General features: G+C 44.3%; 1 protein-coding gene across 1 annotated transcript; it reads right to left on the bottom strand.

Moving 5' to 3' along the window:
* Positions 1 to 4,823: 4,823 nt before the first annotated feature.
* On the bottom strand, positions 4,824 to 7,050 carry LOC123154877 (protein DETOXIFICATION 16). The gene is made up of 7 exons (XM_044573490.1): positions 6,262 to 7,050; positions 6,089 to 6,175; positions 5,951 to 6,007; positions 5,625 to 5,863; positions 5,422 to 5,540; positions 5,244 to 5,330; positions 4,824 to 5,164 (listed from the first exon to the last, which is right to left on the bottom strand). Exons 1-7 carry the CDS (start codon positions 7,047 to 7,049, stop codon positions 5,114 to 5,116), a joined length of 1,428 nt encoding a protein of 475 aa, XP_044429425.1. The 5' UTR covers position 7,050; the 3' UTR covers positions 4,824 to 5,113.
* Between the last annotated feature and the right edge of the window lie 7,761 nt (positions 7,051 to 14,811).

Raw genomic sequence — 14,811 nt, 5'->3', positions numbered from 1 at the left:
TTGAAGCATGAAGATTGTTTTGCATCGGCCCTTGCGCATAATTACATGCATGATTGATAAAACTAGGGCTAGCCGATACATTATGCTCATTAGGTGATCTAGCAACAACATATGGATTATTTACATCAACAAAGGGGAATTGGGTATTAATATTATCATTGTAGATTGCAGCAACTTGATGACGATCTCTTTGTAGCAATAACGGGTTGGAGACCGTTCAAAGCTTCGTCCCCAGCGGAGTCGCCAAAAAGTGTGTTCGCACACGAACACGTCACCGTGTACCTCCAACGCCGAGGGTGATGCACCGCAGCTCACGTCGAAGGAGACCCGTCCGGAAGCGCGGTACGCAAGCAATCCGGCGGGCGCTTTTGATGACCCAAAACCCCACGCGCCCGGGAGGGACCCCGTCAAGGCGGGCGGCGGCTATGAGCTGCCCTAGGTCGACCTGATCACCCCTAGGGCCTCGAGGTTCGCCGCCGTGCAACAAGAAGAACAGACAAAGAACGAGGAAGAAGAAAACTAGGGTTAAGGAGAAAAGATAAAAGATAAAAAGTGGTAGATGATTTGATCGATTGTGTGTTGTTCAATCGGCCGTCACCCCTTAGATATATATGAGGCGGCTGGACTTCCCGTGCAAGGAAAAGGCTTGGATTCACGTCCAAAACCCTAGTCAAATTCGGATTGCTTTTGTCCAAACTTTCCAAAACTGTTCGGTTTAAACTGGCTGCACCTTGCGGATCATTTTTGTGGTGGTAAACAACCTCGGATGGAAACGAGTCCAAAAGCAATCTTGATCGTTTCGACGAGACGAACAACTTTCATGTTGAACGTTTTTTGATATGACGCCATCTTATGGGCCAAAACGGTCACGCACCCATCAGACATAGGTCTGGTGGGGCGCGCCACATCACGCTTCATGAGAGGGCTGCACTCCGATAGCTCTAATTTTTGCATACGAATTCGGATTGGGACGATTTATATATCAAAATCGATCGTTTCGACGAGACTAAAACAATCCGTGTAGATTATTTTTCCATACAAGGCAGTTTTGGGAGCGTAATCAGTAGAATAGTGTTATGAATACAAAATCTCGGTATTTCAAACACAACTTCAGCTTTCGAGATGAGATCGGATGGCGATGGCCCAAACATCAAAGTTTCATCTTTTGACGATACAGAACTTTCTTAGTTTGAGCATTTTTCCATTTGAAGCCATCTTAATTAAGTTTTTGATCGTGCTAAAATTTGGTGTCAACACAGACAGAACGGGCAGTGGGTCAAAGAGGACGATTTGGCCGCATCTATAAGGATGCAGCGCAGGCCGCTCCGCCGCGTCCTCCGCTACCTCGAGGAATATAAGATAGTATCGAGGGACACCAGAAGGGGCCAGCGCCAGCAGAACCAGCCGCCGCTGCTGATGATTGTGCCAAGGAAGGTGACGAGAAGGAGAAGAAGAAGCTGCACCTAAAATCAAAGACCTGCGATGCCGTCAGGTACCGGATACACGACATGAGGAAGAAGATCCTACTGCTGCCTAGACTACGCTCAGGCCTGCGATGTCGTCAGGTACCGGATACACGACATGAGGAAGAAGATCAGGGACGAGCTGCCGGCAGATAGCAGAGCCACGATCCAGCAGTACCTATGCCCGGACTGCGGGACAAAGTACTCGGCATTGGACGCCCTGAGACTCCTCGCCGACGACTACGAGGGCTTCCACTGCGAGCAATGTTGCGGTGAACTGGTCGTAGAAAACGCTGCCACGATCACGACTGACGAAGCTGCTGGCGACGATGGCAATGGCGCACGGTAGCATAGGCAGATTGAGAAGTTTTAGGACATGCAACAGCGGATGGAGGAGCTGCTGCCATTGCAGGCGCAGATCCAAAGGGTGGAGGGCCTGGCCGCTCCAGAGTTCATGAGGCTGCGGTAGTGGCACAAAGCAAATAATATTGTTGATGCAGCAGATGCAGTTCCGTGTCGCCCAGCAGAGACAGAGTTTGACGTTGGAATATTATTGCCTCCTGGTGCACATCAGTTTGGCACGAGCGGTGGTTCAGGGTCGAAAGACTTTCCCCCATGGATGATCACAAAAAGAATGGATTTTACAAAACAGACTTGTGGAGAAGTAGAAGCGGATGAAAACTGGATGATAAAAAGATGAACTCAAACGAAGAAGAGAAGTGTTTAGGAGCAAGAATACGCCAAGGCTTTTTATGAAGCCCTTTGGAAACAAATATCAAACGTGAGGATGAGATGACGGCATGGACGAAGAAGCTGGGATCAAGTGCGAAGATGGCTAAAGGGCAGAATCAACATTAGAAAAGAAAATCTGCGTCTATGCCGCCTACTTTTAAAGTCATAGTTGATAAATTGAACATTATTAAATTAATTTGCTATTTCACTGTCACCTACTCCCTTCGTAAAGAAATATAAAAGCATTTAGATCACTATTTTGATGGTCTAAACACTCTTACATTTCTTTACAGACAGTGTACTTTCTAAATTCCGTTTTCAGTTACTTGAACATTACCGAACTAGCACCATGATCTACATAAAAACGGTCAAGTTTCTCAGTGGTTGGCCGTTTGCCGATTGTAAACTCATGGGCACTCGCATATACGTTGTTTGCGGAGTGTCCAAAGAAAAAGTCAGCAAACAAATTACACCCGGTCCCCCCCAAAAAAAAACAAAATAATCGCCATATAGAGATTGCTCAGCAAAGGACGCCAAAGACACTCGTAAAACACAGAGGGCACCGCAAACCCGGTGCCACGTCTACCTACCCATTGCCTTTAACAACTCCATGAAGGCGGGAGTTGTATGTCGAGTGTTCATTGAAAAGTCCTCAGCCTATTTTTGCACTTTTTAAATTATATATGGTCGACATTTGCCGAGCACCCGGTAATAAACACTCTTTTCGTCCCAAATTACTTGTTACGGAAATGGATAGAATGGATATATCTAGACTCTACCGGAATATTCTTCCATTTTTAGTGCACAAATATTTTCCCTTTTCCCTTTCATTTGTGTTTATTTATTATATTTTAGTTCTTTCCCCTGTCTTTCTCACTAATTCTTGCCGTGTTTCTCTACCGCCAGTTTTTACCCGCCCTTTCTTTTCCGTTTGTTTTCGTCCTCTTTCTTGAACACCACTTTGCATCTTTAAAGTTAGGGCCCTCAATTACGAGGGCATGTACAATGGTGCTATATTAGGAGTGTCACGCAGAATAAATAATAAGGTGAAGGAGAGAGAACTAATGAGAAAATGTTTGTCTTCTCTTAAATACAATATGTCTCATCACCTTTTTAGAAATAACTATTTTTTAAAGATAGAGCTAAGAGATGACCTATTGTAGACAATTTTTTTGTCATCTCTAAATTACATGCAAGACTTAAGATAAGACTATTTTATCAACCATTGTACATGCCCTAAGGTGAAGTGTTGTAGACCGTTCCTCACACTATTTGATGGGCTTTACTGGTGTCCACGATAACTTTTCCTTTATCCATGCTGCGAGTAGGTGGAGGACCTCGAACAGGTGTAAGGAGATACTCAAGGCTGGAGTCAGTCTTGTATGGCCGTTGGAGATCTACGTCGACAAAAAATTGAATCCCTGGTCCAAAAGGCTTTGGAATAAATGGATCTGAGGCACAAAGCATCAATTGTGAAATGATGAAATCTACAAGATCAAAGGTTTTTTTGCTTGCGAGATGAACAAGCAAATTCCTCATAACACCTTCAATTGCATTGTGTTTGTCTCTCTTCGGGCACAGCATCATGGACATGATCGAATTGAAAGCGAGATTAAACAATTCCATGTCTGTAATGCGAGACAATTCTGCAACAACATCACTAACTTTGGCCAGGTCCATGAGTAGGCTTACTTCCTCAGAGTCACTTCATTCAGCATCCGCAACCGCATTTCATATCTACTTATGTCGGGGCTAGGAAAATTTAAGCACCTCATAAAGTTGTATACAGAGGTTTGGATTCTACTCGTCTCTGTCATCCACTCCATCTCCCATGCAATGGAGTCTTTGGGGTCGCCAGCGATAAATAATGTGTTGTAGAACTAAATGCATTGCTCCAGTCATGATGGAAGTTGATTGAGCTGGACAGGCCACGGAATTCAATAGTGTTGATGACGGACTGTGTGTGTGCGCGCGCGCATACTAGTCATTTGGTTTGTATCCCCACGATGCTTCATTTTGAGTCAATAAAATCCATTCTTCGTAAAAACAAATAGTATTACTTAATTAGTTGAGGCGATCAAATTGGTAATTAAAATTATTGTAATTTCTAGAACTTGGAATTAAGTTCTTGTTTTTATCAAAAATAAATTATGTTCTTGTATTTGTTAATCAAAAAAGTAGTCCCTCTGTCCCAGATCTTACATTATGAGATGGAGGGAGTCACTTCTTGTATCTTGAATCTGCATGTTGGTCTATTTCAATTGCTTGTTGATCTAAGCTTCAGTAACAAAAAATGTTGAACTATCGGCTTGTGACATTATGTGATTCCTCCATAAAAAACGTTTTGCACATCCAACTACAAGTATATATTCCACGCGAATGAAACACTCGATAGACAATAAATGATGTGTGGATTTTTGATACGGAGCTAGATAGAACTTGAAAATTTCAAGAGTCAACTCTAAAGTTTCAAAAAAATCTGAAACATACACACTATATAGTGTTGTATACATCATCTCTGAAAATTTTCATGATAACATACATTTTGATTTAGAACAAAAAACATCATGATTTTTTTGTTTACCACATGGCAGGATGTATTTCATCATGAAAGTTTATAGATTAGTTTTGCTAAAGCACATCTAGATGTGCCATAAGTATTGCACATCTAAATTATATGCCATTGATCTTACATTGAGATTCGTGTGAATATTTTCTTTCTCTTTTTTCTTTTTCTCTTTATACTTGATTCACTCACTTAGATGTGCAATAACTAGAGCACATCTAGATGTGCCCTAGACACACCCATATGTAATATACATCCCTAAATGTGCATACAATTTTTTTTTCAAAATGGGAGAATGGCCTAGATACAAATATAACAATACTAATCAGTTTCCGGTCCGCCGAAAGGTTCTTCATGCAACCGGGAGAGAAGTTTCTAGCACCATGTCTTTTGCTTTAATTGACTGAAATCAAATAAAGAGGGGTCAAGTATTGCTGTCCAGAGGAAAATTTTATGGTGCTGTGCAAATTGCAAGCTTTTACCTCATTCTCCCAGTTTATGGAATGTACGATCCACACAAGCAACACAAGCTTAGTGAGGCTGCCGCAAACGATGCCAAGCCAAAGCCCCTATTGGAACCACAACATTTTCGTTATTTCAGGCATGCTCTATTCATGTGGGCAGTGAAATGTTAAATTCATGCTGGCATATAGCACATACCATTCCATTCAAATGCAGGATGAATGCAAGCAACACAGCCAAGGGGATGCCTGCCAAGTAGAACGCGGCGAGATTAACCCGTGCACCAATCTTCTGCTCACCACATCCATATAGCACACCTGTGATGTCCAGAAAAAAAATCATGTCATAATGTTCCCGGTTGTAGTAAATACGTGGAAATGTGGGAATTTCACACATGATACCTGAAAGAGAAGTGTGGATTCCGTCAATGAAGAAAGATACCCCGAGGACAGGTATCATCCTGGCAATATATGTAACGACTTCCTCCTCGTTGCTGTACATGTAACCCCAAGATTTGCGTAGCAAAATCATTGTGATGGAGATTACTGAGCCTGCAAACATGGCCATGCATATGACCACTCTAGTTGCCAGCCTCGCTACCTGAGGCCTACCAGCACCAAGTTCGTTGGAAACGCGTGTGCTGTATTTTATATGCAGGAAAAGCAGAGACACCAATTAGCATATATGTATACAGCATTCCACATTTTGTTTGTGAGTTTCACGGCACCTTATGGCTGCGCAGAGACCGGATGGCACCGTGAACATAAGAGCGCCCGTATTAAGACTGCAGAATCCAGTAATGAACAACTTAGAAAAGATAAATTGGTGAATTGTGTATTGCAAAAAGTGGTCTTGATTCGATTACCATATCGACAATACCGAGGTTTCGAGCTTAGGATTAGGCAGAAGACCAGACAGCAGCACAAGCAGTTCAAACGACCACCATTCCAAGCTGCACATTTCAAAAAATAAGTAATTTCTCATTTCCCAAATTAAAATGCATACGTTGAGATGATACAACAGGAAGACTCGTCTCACCAAACCATCATGGCGGACGGCACGGCGAGCTCGGCGAACTGGCGCAGCTCCTTGAAGGCCTCCATGGAGAACCCAGTCCACGTCCTCTTGCAGGCGCTGGAGAGCCTCGTGTACAGGCACAGTATGGCCAGGTTCGTGGAGTAGGAGACGGTGCTGGCCAGCGCCGCGCCTTTGCTCCCCATGCCCAACTTGTGCACCAGCGCCCAGCAGATGAGGATGTGGTTCAGTGCCGTGACGGCGGAGCTGACCATGACCGGCACGACGATGCTCTGCGTCTGCAAGAACCGGATGTGGCACACAAGAGGGACGTACGGGACGAGGGCCGGGAGGAGCCACCGCGCGTAGGAGCCGGCCTCTGCAGCGATGGCCGGGTCCTGGCCGAGGAGCAGGAGGATCCGGGTGGTGTTGGACCAGACGAGGGCGATGGGGACGCAGGCGAGCGCCAGCACTACCATCGCCCGTTGCTTGTAGAGGCCGAGGAGGTGGTACTGCCGTGCGCCGAACGCCTGTCCGCACAGCGTGTCCAGGGCGCTCGACATGCCCACCAGCAAGCTGAAGCCGGTGACGTTCGCGAGGGAGGTGGCGAGCGAGGCTCCGGCGAGGGGAAGCTCACCAAGGTGGCCCACGAACATCACGGACACCAGCTGGAGCGCGGACCGGAGGATGCCGCCCGCTGCCAGAGGCCCGGCCAGCCGCAGCAGTCGCTTCGCCTCCTCCAACGCCGCCACATGCTCGCTCCTCTCCACGGGTCCGAGCAGAGGCTGCTCGTCCACGCTTGGCTTCTGCATTCTTGTGAGCTCTAGTTTACTAGCTAGCTTCAGCAGATGAGAAGTGGGCACTAAGTAGACATTGTTACATTTGTGGAGATCATTTTCTACAGTTGTTTCCAAGCATTAGATGTTGGTGCAAATAAACCCAAACAACAACAGACAATGTGAAATGTAACTTTCCCTGGAAAAAAAGGACAACGCGGAATGCAACTTGGTAGCCACTTTGGCTTTCGCTGGAATTAACTAATCAAAGTAAGTCATAGATTCACAGAGTATGGTGAGTGTTGTTCTTACTAGAATGCTTCCAAGAGCAAGCTCATGGTGGTCTGATTCTTTTTCCATGTATTCCAGGGGAGATCCTCCAAACGAAGTCTGCTAAACATGTGCTACATACTAGTATCATTTTCTTACTGGGAGAGTTGTATTTCATATTGTGAAGTGGTGAGCCGTCGAATGAAATATTGCCGGTTGCTGCATGAGTTATTCATTTTCGATAGAGGGTGCATTTTATTGCTTAAAATGGAGCATCAAGAGGATACAAATATAATGAACACACACCCGGCCTCTGCGTAACTAAGATGCACACAGCCAACACCGACACACACACATAAAACACGCCAACAAATAGCAAGGTCATATAAGACCAAAGCTATGCACGGCGAGAAAAAAACCGATTAGATCCACGATCAATAAACTAAAACAATGACCATATCTGCACCAACCTTCTCATGACACCACATGAACGAGGAGGTTCTTCAACAGCAACGCCTTCGGGAAGGGAGTGGTGCTCAAGCGCCGCCATTACCGGATCCAACCACCTAAGACCAGAATCTAGGTTTTCACCCTAAAGAACCCGTCTAAGCATATCCGAGCAATGCCTTCAACAAGGTAACGACGTAAAAACATCGCCATTGCCAGATATAACCAACTCGGGTCAAACCTAGGCTTTCACCCCAGAGCTCAAGACCGGGTGCTCAAGTAGCACCACCATTAACGTCGGCCATTTGTTGTCGCCACCACTTTTTCTCGATCCCAATAGCTACATGCAATGTGATGTGTAATCGCCGCGGCTACACAACCTCCCCTTTGCACCAAGCCATCGTCCATAGTTTGTCTTTCATCGCCAAAGCCAACCACTGGGTCTACAGAGTGAAACCCTCACAAGAACCTTCCGATGGCCCCTGCAATTCATAGCGAGGTCACCAACGCGGTACACAGACCCACCAGAACCGACGCTTCTTTCCCATGTGCAACCATGGTGAACGTCGTCAATGTGGCAGCCTGCCGCCAACCACCGCGAGGGCTTTGCCCAACGAACACAGGCAGCGACGAGGACAGGATGCATGGAGGAGAGGGGGCTGGGGGCGTCAGCATGCACGCACCGCTCGAGTCACGAAGAGCAACACAGGGCTGAACCAATTTCTTCAGGTGTCATGCAGTGCAAGAGGACGGCGAAGATTCTGCTAGCCCGATGCACTGAAGTGCAAAGCTAGCCTTCAGATAGCACTCGCGTGAATTCCAGGAGGTGGATGTGTACTAGACCGGAACAACCATCAACAGCAACAACTCCACGTCCAGCCCGCCTTGTGCCCTTGCCTAGATCCAGCCACTGCGGTCCATGCACACCCCGCCAGCACGGATCTGGAGCGTAGGAACCACACGCCCGGACCAGTAGCACTGCAGAAGCCGAGGATCGCCGCCGCCATCCTCTGCCGTGCAGGCCAGCGCAACTCCCAGCAGATCTGAAGAACAGCCGCCACACATGCTCGCTGCGCCGCGCCCAAGAACCCATGACCCTGCCGACGATGAAGCGGACAGCCAGAGCCGTCCATGTCAGATCTGATCACCAACGCCGTTGTGCCGACGTCGCTGTCCCTGAGAAGCTCACCGCCATGCCTGCGGGCCACCCATGCCGCGAGCAAGGTCCCCACCGCCATCGTCGGCCGCTTCGCCTGCAGCGTCCTCCGACGGCGGTGAAGAGGTGGAACGAGAGATCTGTGACGGTGGCGGCTAGGGTTTGGGGTGCCTCCCAGTTATTCATATCGAGCGTATTACGTGTGTCGCACCAGGAAGTTCACATTGCTAACCTCACTAGCTAACACGAGTCCACGACCCCATCAAATCTCACACAGACTAAGAAGCCAAGAGTAACTCTTCTTCGGTTGTAGGTGCAGTGCCGAGCCGGCAAAAAGATCTTAGGCCCTATGCAAACTCTAAAATATATATTGTGTCTTTTACTCCACTATGGTCCTAATTTAATTGCAAGTCCAAGGGCCCAACACATTTTGTCCGCCCGAGCCAGTTTTCGTCCACGTGAACAAACAAGACAGCCCAAAGTGTGCTGCTGGTCGCACCGACGGAGGCTAGCATGCAACGAGTGTACACGCATGGACTGGGGGACCTTGGGATGCTATCATGTCCGTCTGCCTGTGTGCAGACAAAAACGTCGTCGTGCTTGCGGCTTTTTTACTGTGTCCGCATGCATGCAGAATAGAATGTTTTACCAGGGCATGCTTTTAAAATCTGCTATGAATTACTATCAGTCAATGCTTGTTGGTACGTTCAAATGTAAGTTTGGAGCAAAATAAAAGACTCTTTGCTGACACAAGTTTTAATAAAGCAGTAGACAAACGTGTTCTTAAGTCTAGTAGAAGACCTAAAAGAAGTATCGGACATAACCTGTGCTATTGGTAACGACGGAATTATGTGTGATGTTGGCCTATATCATAAAATTGTGATGATAGTAACAAAAAAAGTGTCTAGTTTTCAAACCTTACACCTTGTGTACCAAACAGGAATGAGTGTGTAAATTCTGTAAATATTGTTGATAGCAAACCCTTATTCGTAAATGTTTTAAAACATGCTATGCTCATCCATACGGCAACCTTTTAAAACTCGTGCTTCACTACCATGGTACACATGCCAAGTTTTCTTTCTTCTTCCTGACACAGAAACCTTGCATAGTACTCACCTTGCTACACAAATCGGCCGGTGCATTGGGCTTCTCAACTATTCGTTTTACTCTTAACGGCCATAATGTTGACGTTCCCATGCTATGTGCCCATTTGGACGGGTTCCAAGCAGCCCAACAATAATAAAATGAGTGAGGGTGTCGGACAGGGGGTGCAAAACTAATTAAAAAAGGAAGGCGAAAAAAATAATGAACCTTTCACAAGCTGAGCACCATGCGCATATAGGAACCTTTCATGGGCTTGGAACTGTTTCACGTGGGCCGATGACTGGCATGTCGCAGGGTTGGCAGGCTATGGGCTGGGCCTAGTGCATAGGCACATGCGCTCGTGGTCCAAAACCATCTATAAGAGGAAATAAGATTCAGCCAACTGAAATGTGAGAAATTCAAAGATGGCAAAGTTTTGGACCAGATCCCAAGCTTAACATGTGGCTATGATTGCTACCTCCACAAGATTGTTGCATAGGTTTGCTTTTCCCTATATATATATATATATATATATATATATATATATATATAGAAAGCCTGCTGCACTCCGTACCCTCCAGCCTTTGAATATTCCATATTGTCAACTACGCAAGAGCCTAACATCTTAGTGTGGGTTATTCAAGTCAAATTTCAGAGTAGGAGGCATACTGACTGCCGATTGTTGCAAACTTGGCCGCAGCAGTAGTCTGTGAGGCTGCAAGCTGTATGCACTCTGGCAAATTTTTGCAGGAGAAACTATTCAAAGTTAGCTGCTGCCCATGTACTACCCCATGCCCTAATTCAAGTAGCAAGTAATCCCAATTCTGTAGTCTGTACGAAACATGTTCTATCATCTAACCAACCGTTTCAACACAGAACTCCACCAAATTGGCTTGATTCATAATGTAGATTCACTAAAAATAAGTTTTGGATGTGTCAATGTGTGCTATACGGAGCCCAGTAGAATGAGGCTAGCTTTGATTCTCTCGATTCCCTCCAGCCACACCAGCAGAAAGGCTTCAGATGATGATGGACGGGTCCAAATTCCAGACCCATGTGTCTAACCATAGATACAATTTCACGTTCAACATTGGATGCAAGATTTCATAGGTGGGACAGTAGCTGTTTAAGCTATACATTGCTACTGATCCAATTATTTCCATGCATCCTTTGCTCCTGTCTCTCCTCGACTCACTACAAGAAGAGAAGAGGTCAGTATACATATGCGTTGACACACATGAGCTATGTTAATCGATGCATGATGGCAGTATGAATTACATGTTTGTAATTAGTGTTTCTAAATGAGCTATTAGTAAGTCTATTTTGTGTTTGTACTCTGTAAATAAACATAGGTAAATGCATTTGTACGATGAAAAGTTCCTTTCATAATGCTAGCCCATCATTGACTATCAGTACAAGGCCGTCGTTCAATAATTTGTTCAATTAATTTTAATATATACAATAAACAGGACATACAAATCTGGGTTGCTGAAAATTGTAAGTTGGAAATGGCAAGGCCATCTAAAATTTTCCTTCGCAAAAGATAAAGTTAAGTATATACATAGTCACATTTTAAGATGAGTTGCAACTGCATATAATGTAATCTGCTTTGTTACCGACATCTTGCCTTTATCTTTGATAACACAAGTTCAATTGAAATTATGGCGTTCTCTTATTTGCAATTTCTTAAGTTGTTATGTCACTTAATTCCAATTTATTCGTTGTACAGTAATTGCCATTGATCAGCTCCCTTGAGTTACATTCTTTACCAAATTCTTCCTCTCAATTAACTGCAAGAATATCAAGTATCAAGCATGATAATGTATGTTTGTCGTTATTAGTTTCTCTAGAATGAGATTATTTGTGAGTAAACAACAAAAGTTGATCAAGTAAACATTTTTTTACCACTGTAGATTTCCTAAATATAATATCTGCACCATCTAACAACTATATGAAGTTTTGCTTATGCCATTCATAAAGAACTAGCAACAACTATGCAAAAATTCTGAGATAGTTAGTATGCATAAATATTTTCCGTAATATGGATTATAAGATAATAATACATACTCTTATATATGATTCGCTATATTGTATAATATGGTTCTAATCTCTACTCCTAATGAATGAGTTGGTTAAATAGTACGGTTTATTTTTGTCCCACCACTTTCGTCTGGGTTTTTTCCGTCTCCTCCCCTCCCCCCACACGCGCACACACGCGCCCAAAAAGAAAAACCCGCCCCGCAGGAAAACAAGGGAAAACCGGATCAAACTCCCCTCCTCTCGATCCCCTCCATCTTCCTGACGTACGAAGCCGCACGAGATCGCCGTCGCCGCCGACATCACAGAGAATACACCGCGATCTCGTGCGATCTTGCTGCCTCCAGGATCGGCGTCTCTCGCCGCCACTGACCTCCGGATCGGCGTCTCTCACTACCGCCGAGGTACGGGATCGCCACCGCATCATACCAGAGGAGACACCGTCGACGGCGTCCAGGATCGACGCCGCGGACGTAAGGGATCACCGTCGCCGACCTCCGAGACGAGACGTCGCCGCCGCCGACCTCCAAGGGGAGACGCCGCAGCCACCTGCGCTAAACCCTAGGACAGGCAGTTTCAACTTTCAACCCCAGGGCAGGCCGACAACTTGTCGATTTGTTGTTCTTCCCTTATAAGGTACGACATCCCCTTCGTGTGTGCTCATGCAAACATATAGTTCTTGATGTGGTTGATGGAAGTAGTCTAGGATTTGACAATTTTCTTAGAAAATGGATTATATTAGTTCAGTTGTGTAAATATGTTCTTGACAAGATCAGATTAATTTCCCCACTCTGTGATTTGGATTGATTTCTTGAATTTAGCCAAACGCCTTTGCTTGTGCCCCAAATTCCCCATCACTCTCTTTGTCACAGCATGGTCTCAACAATGGTGCCTTCACCCTTGCTTGTGCCTCTACCCACATGGCATCTTTGAGACGTGGTATTCAGTCACATGACAGAGTTCTCTTTGTAAGTGATTAGATGATTTGGAACTCGCTCACTTGATACATGTTAGTGACCTTTCAGATCTTTATCATTCTGGAAGTTGCATCCACCCGAACTGGATATGCATACTCTCCATCACTACTGATTCTTGAGGTCGCTCGTGTGGGACTCTTAATCTATTTTGGATTTTTGTTTACCCCAAAATGCAATATAGATCTGCCATTGACACTTTTTTGGAGCACTGGGTGAACATTTGCTGTGATGCTGATAGGAAAAGCCTATTTGTTTCCTCATAAAATGTTGTTAACTCTTATTTTTAGTTAGCATGCAGTGGGCTGACGATGATGTACACCTTCTTTTTAGTTAGAACTGTGTCTGCTATTGATATATCTTGCTTAATAAAAATAACTCTGCATGTTTCAGAAATAAGAGGTAATGCAAACATTTAATTCTGTTGTAAACTTGATTCAACCTTGGGGCGTGGACCATGATGGATTGATGACCTGATGTCACGTGGCGGCTGGTTAGCCGGCGGCGGCTGGAGCCATCATTGACCACAACCGTGCCAGGAGCAGCGGGGAAAAGGTGAGGACATGTTGATACTGATGGAATAATGTTGATTGGGTCGTCCTCCTCCAGACACATATTACACAATATACTTAAGTCGATTGATCCTATTTGGTAAAAATGCCCCTCATTTGCTTGATGAAACTCTACCTTCGTAAAATTAATTGAGTCGGGAACAGTAACATATATACATCTGCTATGTCTGGTATCTATTTGGTTATATTAAACTGACAATTTATTCTTCTTGCTGGAAGGATATGTCGTGAAAGATGATCTGGATGCTATTAAAGCTGTAACCTTTGACTGTCCATGTGAGTTAATTCTGTGAACTATACTACTAATCCTTGACCTATGTCCACTTAATGGTCCTCTCACCTTGGATCATATCAATCTGCTATCAATGCCAAAGACTGAGCTTCAATTGATCACCACCTGCTTAAATCTATTTTTTTGAACACCTCAATCTTTCTTGAATTTTTTGACACACGAGCAGCATCGCAAGTTAATTCAAGTAATTGTTCTTCTAAACATGTATTCTTTCCTGTCCACGAAATGTAATGCTTTGTACGAACCAATCAACCTTAAAGAAAGTAGTATTGATGTTGTTTTAAATATTTAAGTCGGAAACTTGAAACTTATATGTGTTAAATTGTGTCGATGTGTGTTAAATTGTGTCGATATGTGTTAAATTGTGTCGAAAAGTAATCCCAAAAATATTACATTTTTGCTAAGAATTGGTATAAAAATAGAAATACAGAAGTAATATGTAGAAGGTAGTACCCTAGAGAGATGTGTATGTTTAATTGTGATTTTTCCAGGAGTACCTTTGTGGAGCTGATATATCTTTCTTTTGCAGGATATGGTTGCTCTTGCTTCATCTAAATAGTACGTCTGGACTGCCATGAGACCGGGATTGGTGTAGGAAATCTTAAAAGCTATCATATTGGTCTTAAGAAACTTGCAATACATCAATGCACTATTCTTTTGAATTTTTTAGTGACACCACAACTACCACCTCTTCACTAAATGACAGAGGTTGCTAGCAACTGCACATGGAAAGATTGAATTCAGAGGTAGGTTTCCTGTATCAAGTGCATGTCAAGGGTTGATAAAATACTTAAAAGAATTAATTCGTACAACATTATTCACTGGAGGTAGCATCACGATGACACATAATGAAGGGCTCATATTATTTGGGAGTGTCTAAAAATTTACCAGCTATTCTGATGTTCCATAAATTGTTAGTTTATTGAAAAAGGAAGGAGCTACCATCGCGCTTTGATTGTGTTCATCC

Source organism: Triticum aestivum, chromosome 7A, assembly GCF_018294505.1.
Source record: "Triticum aestivum cultivar Chinese Spring chromosome 7A, IWGSC CS RefSeq v2.1, whole genome shotgun sequence".
Lineage (NCBI taxonomy): Eukaryota > Viridiplantae > Streptophyta > Magnoliopsida > Poales > Poaceae > Triticum > Triticum aestivum.
Note: the sequence above shows the minus strand (reverse complement) of the source record. Positions and strands in the feature narration are given on the sequence as shown.